Below are 18,861 nucleotides of genomic sequence, written 5' to 3'. Positions count from 1 at the left end.
GGAAGGGTAGAGCGGTAGCTCTAGATATATCTAAGGCTTTTGACAGGGTATGGCATGAGGGTCTTCTCAAGAAAATCAGATCATATAGCATCACTGGAAGAATACATAACATAATTAGACCCTTCTTAGATAAGAGAAAAATCCAGGTTGTCCTTGACGGTCGTACATCTAAACAATATGATATAAATGCGGGAGTGCCTCAGGGATCTATCCTTGGACCTCTGTTATTCCTAATATTCATAAATGACCTCCCTGACAAAATTGTCTGTGAGATGGGTATGTATGCTGACGACACCACGCTCTATAACAGACACGACAGGAAAACAAATGAACACATATCTAAAGAAATGACAGAAACACTAGAGGATGACATCCGATCCGTAGTGGAATGAGGACAAAAATGGATGGTCACCTTCAATGCTGCCAAGACTAAACTTTTTTCCTTCAATAATTACAAGAAATCTTCCCAATAGCAATGGCCAATGACTTTTTATCTGAAAGTACATCTTTTAAACTCCTCGGCCTAACATTCACAGGAAACATGAGTTAGAACAATTACATCGAGAACATTGCCAGGACCGCTGTGAAGAAGGTGGGTTCTCTCTACCGTGCTAGAAAGCTATTAACGCCTAAAAGTATTCTATACCTCTATAAGGCCACCATTCGCCCATGTATGGAGTATTGTTGTCATATTTGGGCTGGTGCATCTGCCACTAGTCTCTCGCTCCTAGACAAGGTTCAAAAGAGAGTCGCCAATCTGATAGGTCCTGAACTGTCAGTTAAACTTCAGCTTCTGTCACATCGACGAAATGTTGCATCCCTCTGCCTGTTCTACAAATACTTTAACGGTGATTGCTCTGACGAACTGCAAGCACTTGAGCCCCCTAGACCTAAATATCTCGCCAACAAACCCGACAAGCAGCCAAATCCCACCCCTTTACAGTAGAGATCCCTAGATGCAACAGAGCCTTCTACTCCAGTAGTTTCTTCCCCAGAACAGCTAGATTTTGGAATTCCCTTCCGGATCCCTGCTTTCCCAACTGTACCGACATGCAGAAGTTCAAGTGTAACGTGAACCGACATCTTGCTGCCCAACTTCCTACACAGTACCCCTGATGCTTATGTCCCTGATAGCAGCCCACAACAAAGTGACAATGTGCCTTGTTTGGGGTGAAAATGCAATTAAAAAAAAAAATAGTTTGCTAAAGACCGTAAAGATCAAATCTTTTGAACTTTGACTCGTTGGCAGCCAAATTTTTGCCCAAAAACCGATTAAAAAGCTTGCCCTATGTCTGAATACACTTTATGTAAAATTTCAAATATTTAGACCAGAAATTGGCTGAGTAATTTGGTAGAGAACACAGAGGTCAATTTTTTAAAAACTTTTACCCCAATTTTGACCGCTTAACATTTATTGTTTTCGGCTCAAATAAAATTAAAAAGTTTGATCCATGTCCAAGTAACCTACATCTAACATTTCGAGTGTTTAGACCTAAAATTGGCAGAATCGTTTGGTAGAGTATTTAAAGGTCAAATCGTTGAACTTTGATCCCTTGACATCTAAATTTCTGGTTGAAAACCGATTAAAAAATGTTCCCAAATCTCAATACCTCTTATGTCAAATCTCCAGTCTGTAGACTGAAAATTGACAGAGTAGTTTGGTAGGGAAATGTACACACACACACACACACACACACACACACACACACACACACACACACACAGACATAGATATACTAGCAGTTCAGCACGGCTTTGCTAAGGCCCTATGTACTGTTCATAGCTTGCCCTACATATGGATACACTTTATGTAAGATTTCAAATGTTTAGATCAAAAATTGTCTGAGTAATTTCGTAGACACCACAGGGTAAATTTTTTTAAACTTTGACCCCAATTTTAACTTCTTAATATTTATTATTTTGGTTTCAAATTAAAATAAAAAGTTTAACCCATGTCCAAGTTACCTACATCTAAAATTTCAAGTATTTAGACCCAAAATTGATGGAGAAATTTGGTAGAATCTGCAAAGGTCAACTCTTTCAACTTTGACCTTTTGGCAGCCAAATTTTCACCCCAAAACTGATTAAAACGCTTATCGCATGTCTGAATACCCTTTATGTAATATTTCAAATGTTTAGACCCAAAATCGGCTGAGTAGTTTGCTAGACACCGCAGAAGTCTAATCCTTTGAACTTTGACTCCTTGGCAACTCAAATTTTCGACCAAATCGATTAAAAAGCTTGCCATATCTCTGATTACCCTTTATGTAAAATTTCAAATGTTTAGACCAAAAATTAGCTGAGTAATTTGGCTTGTCCAAGTAACCTACATCTAAAATTTCAAGTGTTTAGACCTAAAATTAGCGGAGAAGTTTGGTAGAGTTTTCAAAGGTTAACTCGTTGAACTTTGATCCGTTGACAGCCAAATTTCTGGTCGAAAACCGATTAAAAAATGTTTCCAAATCTCAATACCCCTTATGTCAAATCTCCAGTCTGTAGACTGAAAATTGACAGAGTAGTTTGGTAGGAAAATGTACACACGCAGACATACACACACACACACACACACACACACACATAGATATACTAGCAGTTCAGCACGGCTTTGCTCAGACCCTATGTACTGTTCATAACTTGCCCTACGTGTGGATACACTTTATGTAAGATTTCAAATGTTTAGATAAAAAAATTGTCTGAGTAATTTCGTAGACACCACAGAGGTAATCGAAATCTTGCTCGCTAAGGTAACTCATTACCACCTCTGCCTTGTGACATGGGGCATTATCTTGCATAAAGGTAGCCCTATCGAAACCTGAATTCTGTATGATTGGCACAACATGATCTTGAACAATGTTTTTATAGATCTGCGCATTTACACGAGTTTATAACCGGACAAGAAGCGTTGTAGATTTGCTAGAAAACATTCCAAATACGATGATGCTTCCACACACACGCGCACGCACACACACGCATATACACACATATTTTCACTTCTATAGATGTATAGATAGATAATCTATTGAGTTTAAATAGTGAATGTTTTACAAATAATAAATATGTACATACGAACAAATGCATCGAGTGACCAGAAAGCTTTTATTATTTCATGCATTTGGGAAAGAAAAAGCTTTGCATATCGCATTTGTTTATAGCCAATCTTTGTTTATAAGGCAAGACTATAACACTTGAAATAATGTTATACACAGCTGCCATTTGTTCAGAGAATCTAATTAGGGGGAAATTCTCACTCTGGAAACTCTTCTGCAAAAGTAAACACCTACTTGTCTTGTCGAATGTAACATTAATGCGGTTTCTGGCATTTGTTACGAAACAGTGGATAGTTTTAACACCTATTCCGTTTTATTTGGATATTTTCAAGAAGAGTAAAGTAAGCTTTTCTAAACAAAAGTGTTTCTCAAGATTCAACAAAAAATGTGTGTACAAACTTACATGCAAACGTATACACAGTGGATAGGTGAAATATTTAGGATATGGAATAGTGGATAAGTATAAAGCAGACCAATAAAAATGCACTTGGCATTAACTTATGATGCCAGATTGAATCTTGTCTGATTCTACAATAAAAAAAATAATATACCTCAGAGGCCTGAATTTAACACCATGGCTAAACGAATTCTCATGGAATGTTATTCAGAAAAAATTGATAATGGATGAATTTAACTGTCACCTAAAGGCTTTTTCTCCACGTGATTTTTTTTCTACCAATCTTTCTCAAATCTTCCTCTCTTTCTTACTTACCCAATCGTCCATTTTTCCCTTATACATTTGGCTCACTCACTAATTTTCTCCAGTTTCGTTACTGATAATGAATTGAGAAATAGCACTCGATGCGTTCCTGCTAAATACTTGACACTATATAGTGAAGGATCACGTGTAATTGTAAAAGGAATGGCATCCTTTCCGTGCATTTAGGTGAAGGAGTTAATTAAAAGGGCGTCTTCAGGTCGCCATCGTCTATGGTTGATCACTTTGCTTAGTAAACTTGTTGAGAAACTAACAACAACAACAACAACAACTGAATAATGAGGATAAAATTTTAAAATGATGTTTTTGCACATGGGAAACACAGTGTAAGAAAAATTAGTATATAACATACGATATACTAGCTGAAGTATACATCTACGCTGGGTTTCTCAACTTTTATTGAATTTTATAGACAAGATTAGAAGTTACGAATGTGTATTAACTATTTTTCGAGCCTGCTTACTACTCCTTTTTTTTTTTTGTGCTCGCAATTTTCGTTTTTTTCTTTTTTGCCCAATCAACACCCTTACACAAACCTCCACTTTCTTTTCCGCATTCAGGTCATGGGTTCGAGCCTGCCTGCCTACTACAACTTTTTTTTTTTTGCTCAACACACACCTCCAAATACCCGGACAACGCCAGGCATCTAGGCTAGTTTTAATAAAAGTAAAACTTATTCAGGTTAATGATAGTGACCTATATTGGTTAAGAAATAACTGGAATGATATAGCAAAAAAGCAGATGTCTAGTGTGAGATTCGAACCATAGGATGGCATAAAATATTGTATTTGAAAGTAAACGTTTTATCCACACAGCCATCAATCACGCATAATTATTTGATCTATTTACCTGGGTTTTATGAGGATCCAAAATTAAAAGTCTGTTTTAGCTTTCTATTTAGTATGTCCGAAATAAATCAAGAAACCTAAATATAAAATGTTAAAAAGTCTTATTAAAGGAAAAACATATTAATGAACATATTTTGTATTCATTTTTAATTAAGAATTTATAAATATTTTCTCTTCAAAATAAACAACACATCAAATATGCATGATGATTTGGCATAAAAAGCATACATGATTTGTATGATAAGACATTAAGAAAATAATAAAATGGTAGTTATTAATTTTTTATACTTTTTCTTAGCTTATTTATTTTTCTTACTGGTAGTGAAAGTTTCAGATTATTATAAGTATGTTATTTTGTTGTTAATAATAAAAAATATAAAATTGGAATGGTAACGCTAAAAATTTTGCTTTCACATACTTTTCATTTTCAATAATGAGTTTTAAAAATGGTTGAAGCATTTTTTTATGGAAATTGTTCGAGACAAAGCATAAAGCCACTTGATGTAAGGACCTAACAAGAATGAAAGCTGATTATTGCAAAGACAAGAGATACCTATTTACCTTAGTCTTGAAAAGATCAAGGCTGCAGGTAGAAGGAAAACAGTGAGTAGGAAGAGAGTCCCACAACCTTACAATCCTTGGTAAGAAACTACTGGAATAAGAAGCTGCACTACAATGAGGTATTAAAACGACAAACTGATGGACATTTTTAGATCAATAAGTCAAACAACATCGGATCAAAGGTGTTGATTTCAAATCTGCAGTTTGACTCTTATGTCAACCGTTTAACTGATACAGCAACACACATACACATATAGAGACAACTTGACCAATGCTTTCACAAAGATGAATGGTCTCAGCAATGCTAAGTGCAAGTTATGCCATACAGAAGTAGGGAGAGTGAACCACCTGACATCCAGCTGTAAGGTTCTGCTGGAGGATGGCTACTATATGATGCGATACAATGAAGTGTATAAATATCTCCACTGGAAGATCCGTAAAAAGTTGAATATCGAATGCAGCAGCACGTCCTGGAAGATATACCCGAAAGAACAGTTGGAAATGAATCATACACATCTACTATGACTATGTAATTCCTACAGCTACGTATCTTGAAAACAGAGCTATTAAACCTAACATGGTGATATGGAACAAGAAGAAGGAAGTAACCTTATTAGAAGTTAGTGTCCCTAATGATACTGGGTTAAACAGAGCTGAAAGTGAAAATATAATGAAATAACAAGGTCTTATGTACGACATAAAAAGAAACTGGATTCTTAGGAAGATCTCTATAATTTCAGTAATTATAGGAGTAACTGGACTCATGAAAAAGAATTTCAATAACTACCTGGCAAATATACACGGTGAACCAAATGCAAGAGAAATTCAAACTATTACACTTAAAAAGACGATTACAATCTTAAAAAGATTTCTCAGTTGGAATATTAGATAGCAGGTAATTGTCTAGCATTCACTGAATAATTGACTGACTGATCTTCTTAGCCTAATAGACAAAATATCTAATACATTCTGATAACACAGGTATCAATAGCTAATCTAAATATTACTGTGTAGTATCATGTTATATAAGTAATGCATGTAGTATTCTAGTATTTGTATATATTCAGCAGCATTCACCCTAGGTGGGTTGAACCAGCTTCCTTCCAAAGAAGAAATGTCTAGGGAATATCAAATTCACAAGCCATCCCGAGTTACATGTATATACCCTGGGTAGAGGAAATGGCAGCATTATGTTTTTTCAGTTCTTGCAGGGAGGTGTTGACGTCCTATGTACAATGCCCAGTATTTCCAACTGGTCACACATCTGGTACTGTCTAGGCTCAATGTTGCTTATGTCGATAATCTGTGTGTCAACGTGATCATGCTGTATATACATGATTATGCCATATATATATATATATATATATATATATATATATATATATATATATTCTAGTATTTATATAAAGTTAGGTATGTGTATATGTTTATATATAAGCATGTATATCCTAAAATAAATAACCGATCATTATGAATTTCAGAACACAACTTGTAGATGTAAGTAATCATAATTTGGACTATATTTAATTTTATCTAGTTTAATGCAAAAGGAGTAAATGTGGGTAGAATTTAGTCACCTCACATTTTTGTGAAATTTTAACAATGGTATTAGTCATTAAGTAATAAATGTCCCCCAATTTTAGTATTTTAAAGGGTTTCTAGCGGCAAAATGTGGGCAAAATCTCCCATTTTAAAATTCAAATATTTAAAGATTTACATAAATTTGATCAATAGTTGTTTGATATCATTTAAGCTACATAATGTGAACTTCAATTTCTTCTAAAGACCCATTAAGTTTGGAGTTTAAATTTAATAAAATAAAATCATGTAATAAATTTCCATCAAAACCTATCGCAGACTAAGCACCTACATAATCCGAGTTCTAAAAAGTTTATAATGACTAAAGAGAATTCATTTATATATGGATGAAAAAAAAGGGCCTTAACTAAAATTGTTAAATAGAAACAGACTTAGCACGTGCATAAACCGATTTCGTAAAAGTCTTCAATTTTAAAACAGAATTTAACTACATAAGGATCAAAAGAGGAAACCTTAACTAAAATTTTGTAAATAGAAAACGGGGATCATCAGCTGCTTACGATGTAGCTGTTTCGGAGATTTAAAAACTGGACAGATGTTAAATACATGGCTCTCCAGTGGATAATACCACTTCCCCAATAAAAAAAATGTAAAATAATACGGTTACTATTTTTACTCATATATGAAAAAAATATAGATAAATAAAATATAAAAATATAAAAAGATAAACTTTAATAAGTTTCAGATTACAAGATCCGTTCTGTGACATGTTAACTAGCATATAAATGCTATGAGAATAAAAATGCATAAAAGCTTAAGTACCTTAGATACCAGAAAAGCAAATAGATAAGAGGAAGGAAACCTAGCCATCTATATATATATAAGCGAAAATGTGTGTATGTATGTTTGTATGTATGTATGTGTGTTTATGTGTTCGCTAAAACGTTTCGACAGACAGAACAAAAATTCACAAACTTGGTATCATATTAAAGCTCCATCCTTTGCCCGAAAAATATCGAAAAATTTCGTTAATTTTTTCACCCTGAAATCAACAATTTCTACAGGGGAGGGGGCAACAAAAACCGTCCTCTTATGACGAGATCGGTTCTACGCATGCGTCAGATGACGTCATGACCTGATTTAGTTTAAATAGTTGAAGAACTGACTTTTATGTACGTCGTGTTAGCTCAGTTGGTTAGAGCGTTGGGTCATTATCTAAACGTTTTGGGGTCAAATCGTGGTGTGAGATGTCTTTTTTTTTTCGATTTTTTAAATTTAAATATTGAACCAGTGTTATTTAAGCCATTTTTCACGTAGCCTTCGTTTTTCTGGGTTTTTTTTTTACTTCGCTTATTCTTAGGTTTTCATTAACACCCCCAACCCCCGACCGACCACACACCCCCAAAAACACCCGGGTACCCACCGATTTTTTAAATTTTAATATCGAAACAGGCTTATTTAAGCCATTTTTACTTTTTTTTTTTTTGGTTTTTAGTTTTAACGTTCGTTTTTCTGTTTTCTTTTTTGTTTTTGTTTTTTCGATTTTTACATTTAACATCGTTCGTTTGCCTTACGTTAGTTTTTTTGTGTTTTATTTTCGATGCTTTGATTACATCCCCACCCACACCCAACCAACACCGCCCGGGTCCCCCCCGAAAGTTCGTTTTTCTGTTTTCTTTTTTTACTTCGATTATTCTTAGGTTTTCATTAACAACCACACACACTTACAAACACTCGGGCAACGCCGGGTACCCCCCACCCCACCCCGCTAGTACATATCTAAAAACCCAATATATAATCTAAAGAAGCTTTGAATAAAAAAATGCAAAAATAAAAATAAAGAATGCAGTTTAGATTCCCAGAAGGAAAAAAAAATATGAATTTTAGCCTATCACAGACTAAGCACCTACATAATCTGATTTCTAAAAAGTTTATAATGACCAAAGAGAATCCATTTATATATGGATGAAAAAAAGTATATATATATATAGCCACACAAGCTCACTCAGAGATGTTGTTTTGTAGTAGTCTGATTAAATTAATTTGGCTTAATTTATCAGTTGTACAGCTCTTTTCGAGCTCTTGTAAATGATTCATTAAACACAAGTTGCTATTTCTTTTATAGTTGTGGAAGGGTTGTTCATTCCTCTTACAAAGATATTGCAGTTTATGCGAATGCAATAGATCCGGGTTTTTTCTTAATTCGGTTTAGCCAAATGCACAATCGATTACATCACCCGTGCCTTCTGACCAAACTAATGAGAATGTCCGTTCACTCAAACACAGCAGGCTCCATTCAGTTTTACAAGTTACAATATAACAAAACAAAATGAAAAAAATATATCGAGATTCATCCCCAGTGTTGCACACGAACATGCATCTTTTCTTTTTGTTTAATGAGTTACATTCATACCAACACCAACGATGCACAAGAGAAACCACAACGTTACCCTCTTGGAAACAAGAAAGGAAAAAAAGAAAGAAAGAAATAAAAATAAAAAAATAAACTAAATAAATAATAATGCGTTTTTTTTAATATAAAAAAATATAAAATAAATTATTCTTGTTTTATGTTGTTTAAGCAAAAGCTCCCCACATACAAAGATACATGGCAGAGTTAATATAAAATCGGGCTTATTTGAAAACTACCGAAATGGAAAAACACTAAATATCCAACAAAGAAGGATATATTAAAAAATATGTGATTTAATAAAGTATTACAAAGGATGGCGTATTGATTTATAGGGAAAATAATAAATTTATTCTTTACATATATACATATATACGAGGTGCGTTAAATAAGTTTTCAAACTTTTTTCATATGGGCACTTTTATTGATAGTATACACATGAAACTCTAGTCCCCTTCAAAGTAATTTCCTCCAGCTGCAATGCACTTGTTGTACCGTTCCAACAATTTCTAGAAGGAAGTCCTCTTGTGTGAGCGTGTCAATGACCTCCATGACAGCCTCTTTCATCTTCTTAATTGTCTCATAATGACAGCCTCTAGGGTTTTCTTTGAACTTAGAGAATAACCAAAAGTCTGGAACTTAGAGAATAACCAAAAGCAAGGTCTGGACTATAGAGAGGGTGAGGAACTGTCTTGATGCTCATCTTGGTCAAATAGTCTGTGACAAAGATGGAGTTGTAGACTAGTGCATTGTCCTGGTGGAAATGCCACTGCCCAATTTGAAGAGTTCTGGCCTCTTCCAACAGAATCACTTCCTCAGCGCCTTTAAAACCTCAACATAGTATTCTTTGTCAACTGTCTTCTCAGTGGGAATCCAGTGCATGTAGATCATGCTGTGCTGTCAAAAAAAGAGATCATCATAAGTTTCTGGTAGGATTTGCTCTGTCTGGTCTTCTTGGGTCTGGGAGAGCCAGCATGCTTCCAGTGGGTACTCTGTCTCTTGGTCTCTGGGTCATAACAGTAGATTCAGCTTTCATCGCAGGTCAACAGGTCAGCAGAGCATCAAGAACTATCGGATCTGAATTGGGATAAACTTTGTGCAAATCTTCTGCATTTTCAGTTCCTTGCGAATAACTGTGTGTACAGTTCCCACACTGACATCAAACTGTGCACTTATTGTCTTTATAGACACACTACAGTCCTAATCCATGGAATTCTTTATTTGGCCAATCAACTCTAGTGCTTTGACTTCCTTACTCCTCCTCACATCATCCCTTACAGACTTTCTACCTTCCTTGAATCTCTTATGCCACTCAAAACCTGATGCTCGATTCATACAAGATGGTCTAAATTAGTCTAAAGCATTCCATACATTTCTGTGGCATTTTTTTCCAAGTCTAAAACGGAATTTTTATAGCATATCGTCCTTCTAAAGTGTCCTAACGTCTAGATTGCATTTTTGCAACTCACTAGCTGTGACAATCAGACAGTGTATTCCAATTCCTTTTCTAGCTGTTCATTTGAATCTGAAATCATAAAAATTTGATCAATCATCTCATAAGATGTATAGCAATAACATACTGAATTTTCTAGAGTCTAAAACAATTTAAATGCCTGTACAAAAAAGTCTGGAAACTTATTTAAGGCACCTCATAATGTCTGCGTTAAAACGTTTTGATATGCATGAGTATACATTTTATGCACAAGCGCTGATACATGTTTCTTCCATGAAGATTTCTTTATTCAAAAACCCAGATTCAGATTACTTCTTCGGTGTTTTTCAAACTCGTTACAGGTATTAAAGTCTTTCTTCTCGATTATTCTGCATGCAAGTGTACTGGATATTAACTTTCATTTCTTTTTATCCTGGAGTACATCTAATTTTTGATGGATCATCCTCCTAGAATTTGTATCAATTTATATTTTAACTTTCTTGCTTTTTCTTTTTCCTTTTCTTACTCTTCTCTTACTTGTTCTATACTAATTTGCTCTGCTTTATTTATATTTTATAATTTAAATTTTTATTAGAACTTTATTGTCAATGTTTTGAATTTTAGAAAAGTATTTTTTATTTTTTGACATTTTAAAAAAATATTTGTACTTTGAAAAGTTTTTGTAATTGTTTTGTATTTTTATAAATTTTAAAAAATATTTCTTATTTTTATGTATTTTTTAACCTTTATTGTTTTTTCTGCCTCTTCTCTCTTTATCCCCATCATATTAACCCGCCTATAAAACTTTTTCCAATTCTAATTTCCAATAATTTTTTTCAATTCCAATCTGAATGTTTTCAAAGTCAGTGTTGCTTTTTTACCTTTACATTTGTATAATGCTGACCTTTTCTCCTGTTCTGACGAGAAGCATTTAGTTCGAAATGCGATAGGCAAAAGATGTTTCTCCCTTATTCCTCTTTCTGTAATACTTACTGAGTTGATAATGTAATAAAGTTCTTATGTAATATTATTCATCACCTTCATAACTTATCCTATTGTTCCTCTTAACCAGTTAGAGATTTTTATTCAGATAGGTTTGCTTTACCATTGAAAATTTGTTTTTAAGCTTAATTTTATTACTATATATATATAAGGGGCACAGAGAAATTTCATAAAATAATTTTGTCAATTTGAGCTATAAGAAATGAATGGAACGATTGTGTATGATTTTGAGAACGCAGATGATCTAATTGAATTTTGTAAACAGATCGGAAAACATTTCTTTTAATATTTCAAGAAGAACAAGAAATTTGATCGATCACCTCACGAAATACTGGGTTTTTTTCTTCTCAAAAAATGATTCATTTATATTGGAACAAGTTGCCACAGAATGTCGAGAATAATAATATGAACAGATTTTGTGATTATGCATTATTATATAGACACTGTTGACATCTTACAGATGAGATATTTGAAAGAATCTGAACTTACTTGTCATAGAAAGTAAGGGATTGGGATAAAGGCAAAGAAGAAACAGAAAATATTGAAATAATTTTCTTTTTTAAATGTTGAATTGCATATTTATTTTTCACTTATCTTTACTGAGATGCACACAAATGCACATGGGTAAATTAACTATTTGTATTTCAAGCTCGTCAATATTTCACAAATAGCATTGTTAGTAAATCCAGTAAAACTTTCTAAAATATACTGCTACCAGATTTGTGTGGAAAGTTAAGAGTGAACCAGAACTAGTTAAATCTCAAATTGAAAGCTTCACCTTATGATTGAGAACAAAACTTCTAGAAGAGTATTTTTTTTTTGTAGCATCAACACTTGTGTGAATTATTATGTATTTCTTTTTACAGCCCTACTAAATACAGTGTCTGGTATTCCCAAATAGTCACGCATTTAATACTGACCAGGTTCAATATTGTTTAAATGATCTAATGAGAACTGGTGTATCAGTGTGATAATAGCATATGCATTAAAAGTGAACTGTTATAAGAGAAGAGAATCAACTTATTTTTGTTTCAGATTTCCAGAAAACCATTTTATGATTGAAATAAAGAGTAGTGTTAAGAATGTTAACATTGGATCAGTAGAGAAATAACAAAAGTGTCATAAAATTGTTTTATCAAATAAATTATTTCGTATATTTCTTTAATTTATTTAAAAATTAGCATTCATTCTATGTTCAATATTTACATGGAAAAGTTTTGTCAGATTGATGCAAAATAATCTCCCTTATACCATTTTTATATAAGCTAGTTTTATCTACCTGGCGTTACATAGGATGCAGTTAAGTGATTTTAACTTTTAATTTTTATTTGTTTGCACACTTTTAAATAGAAAAAGAAATATAATTTTAATAAGGTAGACAACTCCTATTATATTCTTCAATTTAAAATATAACTTATCCTGTTATATTAATTATGCTATTTTTAGGATTGTATACACTGTTTATGAAGAATGTGTCACACAATCTATTTCGATATCAAAAGCAAAAGTTTTCAAATATTACTTGTTTATTGCCATATCTGTTTCTATCTGAATGAAAATATGAATTTTTAAAGTCATTTTGTATGATTCTAATACATTATTTCGTTTAATATGCAGCAAATGTTAATTACAAATAGAAGCCATATTTCTACCAGAATCAAATCTTGCTATTATTACAGAATCAGTAATTGAAATTTCTGTAGAAAAGAAATATTTTCTTGCAAAAATATTTTAATGCGAATAATTGTATTGCCAACAAAATTAAAGCGAATTCTTTTTTCTTTGTAACAACATGGATCAATGTTTAAGAAAATGAAATGTCTATTCAGAATGAAATATTATTATTTTAGAAGCTAATTAAGTCTGACGTAGGAAATCCGAGCTACTAAATTTTATATATAAAATCATTCTATAAAGTGTGTAGATTTCTTAAACTGGATTTCTTTAAATGCTAAAATCTGAAGACAAACCGTACTCAAATACTATTATGTAGTGTTATAAATGTTGATGAAATGATCTTGTAACCAAACAGATGACAGAAAAGAAGGAATAAATATAAACCACCTCTCAAAGTGTTGTCAATAAGGATCAAAATAATCATGAGGCTGTTTGCTCAGCAACTGAGAAGGCTAACATGCTTGCCGGTCGGTTTGCCTCAAACTTCACATTGGACCCAGCAAATCACTCTCTCCCTGACTTTCCTTTGTGGACAGCCACCACAGTAGATGATCTGAAAATCACCCCTTCTCAGGTGCATGGTATCATAAAAACTTAGACACCTCAAAGCATGTGGACCTGATCTCATCCCGGCTGTGCTATTAAAAAAATGCTCCACTGAGGTTGCTCCAGTTCTCTCCAAACTTTACAACAAATACCATAACAAATTTTGCTTTCCCGACTGCTTGAAAACTGCTTTTGTGGTACCAGTTTTCATGAATTCTGGCGAAATAACTGACCCATTAAATTATCACCCCATTAGCCTCCTTCCACTTTTCGCCAAAATATTTGAGTCCATAATTAATCAAGCTCTAGTCCATCATCTTACAGTTGCTAAACTCCTGACTGACTATCAATATGGATTTAGGCAAGTCTGTTCCACAGCAGATATCCTAACTGTAATCTCTGTATATACCATTCACTGGACAAAGCAGGGAAGGGTAGAGCAGTAGCTCTTGATATATTTAAGGCTTTTGACAGGGTAAGGCACGATGGTCTTCTCAGGAAAATCAGATCATATGGTATTACAGGAAGAATAAATAACATAATTAAATACTTCTTTAGTAAGAATCGTCGTACATCCAAGCAATTTGATATAAATGCAGGAGTACCTCAGAGGTCTATGCTTGGACCTCTATTATTCCTAATATTCATAAATGATGTCCCTGATAAAAGTGTTACTGAGATGGGTATATTTGCTTAAGACACCACGCTCTATAACAGACATAAGAGGAAAACAAATGAACACATATCTAAGGAAATGACAGAAACACTGGAGGAAGACCTCCAATCTGTAGTAGAATGGGGACAAAAATGGATGGTCATATTCAATGCTGCTAAGACTAAGCTTGTTTCCTTCAATAACTACAAGAAGCCTTCTCTACCACCAATAGCAATGGCCAAGAACACATTACCTGAAAGTACTTCATTTAAACTCCTTGGCCTAACATTCACAGGGAACATGAGTTGGAACAGGTATATTGAGAGCATTGCCAAGGCTTTTGCAAAGAAGGTAGGCTCTCTCTACCATGCTAGGAAGTTACTTATGCCTGAAATTATTCTGTACCTCTATAAGGCCACCATTCGCCCATGTATGGCGTACTGTTGTCACATTTAGGCTGGTGCATCTGCTACTAGTCTCTCACTCCTGGACAGAGTTCAAAAGAGAGTCGCCAACCTCATAGGTCCTGAACTGTCATCTAAACTTCAGCCTGTTCCATCGATGAAATGTTGCATCCCTCTGCCTGTTCTACAAGTACTTTAATGGTGAATGCTCTGGCAAACTGCAAGGACTTGTGCTCCCTCAACATAATTACCCCTGACAAACCTCACAAGCAGCTAAATCCCAGCCCTACACAGTAGAGATGTCTCGATGTAAGAAAGCCTTCTACTCCAATAGTTTCTTCCCCAGAACTGCTAGACTTTGGAAATCCCTTCTGTGATTCTATTTTCTCAACTGAACTGACATGCAGAAGTTCAAGTGTAATGTGACCAGACATCTTGCTGCCGATCTCTGTTCATAATATCCCTACAACTTATGTTCTCGATAGTATCTCCCTACTTCAATGTGGCACTGTGCCTTGTTTGGGGTAAAAAAAAATTGAATAAATAAAATGGAAAACCTTAATTCAAACATCCTTGGCAAATTGTATCATTCCAGAATCTTTAATTGGAGATGTAGGATCCAAACTTCATCAGATCAATATTTCCTTCAGATTATTATAAAATTTTTGAACATGGCTCAATGATCAGATATCTGTTCATCTTCAAAATTCTACTATCTGATTACTATGCAATTGATGTAACACTATTGCAGAATTCAGTAAATAGAATATAATAAAACTTAAACTAGCCTTTTGTGCTCGTTAAATATCTCTTTCTTTCTTTTATTTATTTATTATTTTGCTCTTCAACTATTGGTTAAATGTGGTGATATTGCTTTTTGTCTATAATTAACTATTCCTATCTTTTCTTCCCTTTCTTTATTAGACAATAAAGATATGAGGAATTATAGATGCATGAATGATAGATGCAGTTTAAAATAAAAGTGGGAGAGTTAAACAAAAATCAATGAGAAAGGACGAGATTGATAAAAAGACACTTGTTAAGAGAGGTGTCACTTGAATAAATTCCAATTTATGGCTAATTGTAACAATTAAAATGGTATGTTATTCAAGCATAATGCAATCCTTAAACAGGAATATTTTAACATGTATCTTATGTGATTAACATATATAGGGAAAAACACCTTTGAGAAATAAATTTTGATCTAAATTTTCATATAAATATAGTCAAATAGGGATCAGTCACGAAAATTTTTGGATTTTTTTTTTTTTTTTTGATAGCTGGAAAATGTTTTATGAAAAATATTTCATGAAAAAATGTTTTAGAAAAACATGTGATATGAAAAAAGCTTTATGGAAAAATGTTTCATGGGAAAATATTTAACAAAACTTGTTTTAGGATGAAATGTTTTATGAGATAAATGTTTTGTAAAAAATACTTTATAAAATAAATTAAAAAAAAATATTTTAGAAAAAATGTAGGTAAACTGCTGGAAAGAGTAGGTCATGTGACTCTTTGTGATGCCATTCTCATTATCAACATTTAAAATTTTTAATTGTAAAAGAAAAGGTATTTTACAAAAGTGAAAAGTATTCAAATGCATTTACTTGGAAGATATCGAAACGAACTAAACCAGGAGATGACAACTGGGTAAAATGCCCGACACTGGCACTGAGGAATAGGTTTGTAAAAAAGGTAGCAGTCATGGCAGCAAACACCTAGAATGACAAAAAAGACAGACTTAATACATTAATAGATTTCAACATCATATTCAAGCTCTTTTGAAAAAACATATTTTATAAGAATACTATTTAAGTGGAAACAATAAAATCTACCAAGAAACAAAAAACCTTCAAATCATAATTACATTGACGAATTACATTTAGTATTAAAATTACAATATCAAATTATATTTAATATTAAGATGTTCTACTTTTAAACTAAATAAATTTTACATAAATTCTAATGGATATTTCACACTAATGATACTTAGGGAAATTTTGTGTGAACTTGTCCAATTAAATAAAGTACAGAAGTTAACAATTTCTTGTCAATTATAATGATTGAAAATGGTAGTCATCATCTTTCTTGTTTTATAATTTATTATTGTATAAATTTCCTCATAGTATCTATTCACTATATTCTGTCTTTTGTACTGCTTATTAGTGAATGATACAAACTGATAATTTCTGTAAAAGACTGGCTAGATAGAATCAAATATCAATTTGTCATATGCAATGCTATTTAGGTTTGATTTGGAGAACTAATGTAAAATATCAAATCCTATTTTATCTTTCACAATTTACTATTGTATGTATGCCCTCACTCCATCTTTCCACACTATTATTTCTTCTGTTATCCTTACCAGTGTGTAAATACTTTGCTCAAGATGCTTGGTTTTGATATCAAATTCGATACTGTCCAAAGTAATTCATATTACTTCCGGTCGATCCCTCTTCATATCACTTGTAGTTAAATTTTTTAGCCCCATTCTCACTGGGGTATTTTTGTTCCATCTCATTAAATACCCAACGAAAAATTTCTTGATTGTTTTATTCTGATTTTCATACTCATTTTCTCTCGTTCATTTTATGTTTTCTTTGCTCACTTGAAGTTTATCTCCTATCTTAGTTAGTCTCCTTTGAAAGTTGTCTATTTTGTCATTAAGAGTCTTGTCTACCGTCCAGATTTCAGAGTTATAAAGGAATATAATACCAATATGCATGTTGAATGCCTTTAAATTCGGCTCAGGATGTTGGTACACCTGAATGAAATCATTAATTTCTAGATACTATAAAAACTCGGCTGATTATTTAGATTAGGATTTGGGTAATAAGTAAAAAATTTTCTACTCATCGTAGTAATTGTGCATGGTAAGTCAAACAGCATTCAAAATTTAAAAAATAATAATAAACATCAAAAGATAAGATTGAAATACATTTATGAACACTAAAAGTTGAAAATACCAACAATAATTATCTGATTTAATCGAAATGAATGAATGATGCTCAACAACAACACTCAGCAACAATAACATCCTCAGCAAATTTGTTGCATGCATCAATGCTTGTGGCTCAAATGGAGCAGCACCACCAGCATCCTCTTGAGTCTGCAGAATCAGAACTATCTAAAGTTGAAGATCAACTAAACTATTGTGAAACCCATCAATTTGTACAACTCATACTTGCTGATAACAAGGAAGGCAGAGCAAAGATTCGCTGTCATGAAAAGTAAAGTGCTCTATTACCTCTTGAAAGTTACACTGTTCAACAACATCTGTAATGACAAAATCTGAATGTGCTACGCAAATATGCTGATTAAGGGTTGGATGAGGAAATAGCAGCTCAGAAAATTCAAACGTGTTTTGAGGGTTGATGAGACATCATTCTGAAACTCATATTTAACTTTGAAGTCATGGGGAAGCGACCAAAAAGAAAGTTGATATGCACAAATACTGTGCATAATGATTACTGTAAAACTGGCCAGCACTCATACCGGGCCTTTGATTGTGTCAAGTAGCGGGGAAAATCCATTATTGGAAACCCTGCCTTAGCTTGGGACAAACACAAAGAAAAAGAAGAAACTAAAATAAAAAATACGAACCACTCTCCATGTTAGTTCATTACTCCAAAAACTAGCTGCTTCTTCCACACTAAAGAGAGTTCCACCTACAGGAGCCCCAAAAGCTGCAGACACGCCAGCTGCTGCCCCTCCTGAGACAAGATCACGAATTTCGTGATCAGACCGTAATTCTTCAAATAGCTAGAGAAAGAAAAATATGCAAACATAAATTTAAAACCAACACAAAACTTTGGCATTTTTGTTGTTTGTGAAAAAAGGCATTACAAAGTAACATATAAAGTATTAAAAAGGTATATACAAATTTTTTTTTGTGCATAAGGCTTTATTGATGGGACACTGAGATAATTATAAAAAAACAACGCTCAAGTCAATGTTATAATTTGGAAAATAAATAACTTGATACAACAGTTAATTTTATATCAATAACACAATTTTTTGAA

General features: G+C 33.2%; 1 protein-coding gene across 3 annotated transcripts in view; it reads right to left on the bottom strand.

Annotated features, from left to right (window-relative positions):
* Positions 1-18,861, bottom strand: part of LOC145296251 (H(+)/Cl(-) exchange transporter 7-like) — a 594,517-nt gene that overhangs the window by 92,380 nt on the left and 483,276 nt on the right. For all 3 annotated transcript variants that reach the window (XM_080142486.1, XM_080142534.1, XM_080142525.1), the window contains exons 9-10: positions 18,443-18,601; positions 16,447-16,557 (exon numbers count right to left, since the gene is read on the bottom strand). In XM_080142486.1, coding sequence (XP_079998612.1) covers positions 16,447-16,557; positions 18,443-18,601 — 270 coding nt within the window. The remainder of the gene's footprint in view (positions 1-16,446; positions 16,558-18,442; positions 18,602-18,861) is intronic.

Source organism: Euprymna scolopes, chromosome 1 (genome assembly GCF_053919585.1).
Source record: "Euprymna scolopes isolate OS-2025 chromosome 1, ASM5391958v1, whole genome shotgun sequence".
In the NCBI taxonomy this organism is placed as follows: domain Eukaryota; kingdom Metazoa; phylum Mollusca; class Cephalopoda; order Sepiida; family Sepiolidae; genus Euprymna; species Euprymna scolopes.
Note: the sequence above shows the minus strand (reverse complement) of the source record. Positions and strands in the feature narration are given on the sequence as shown.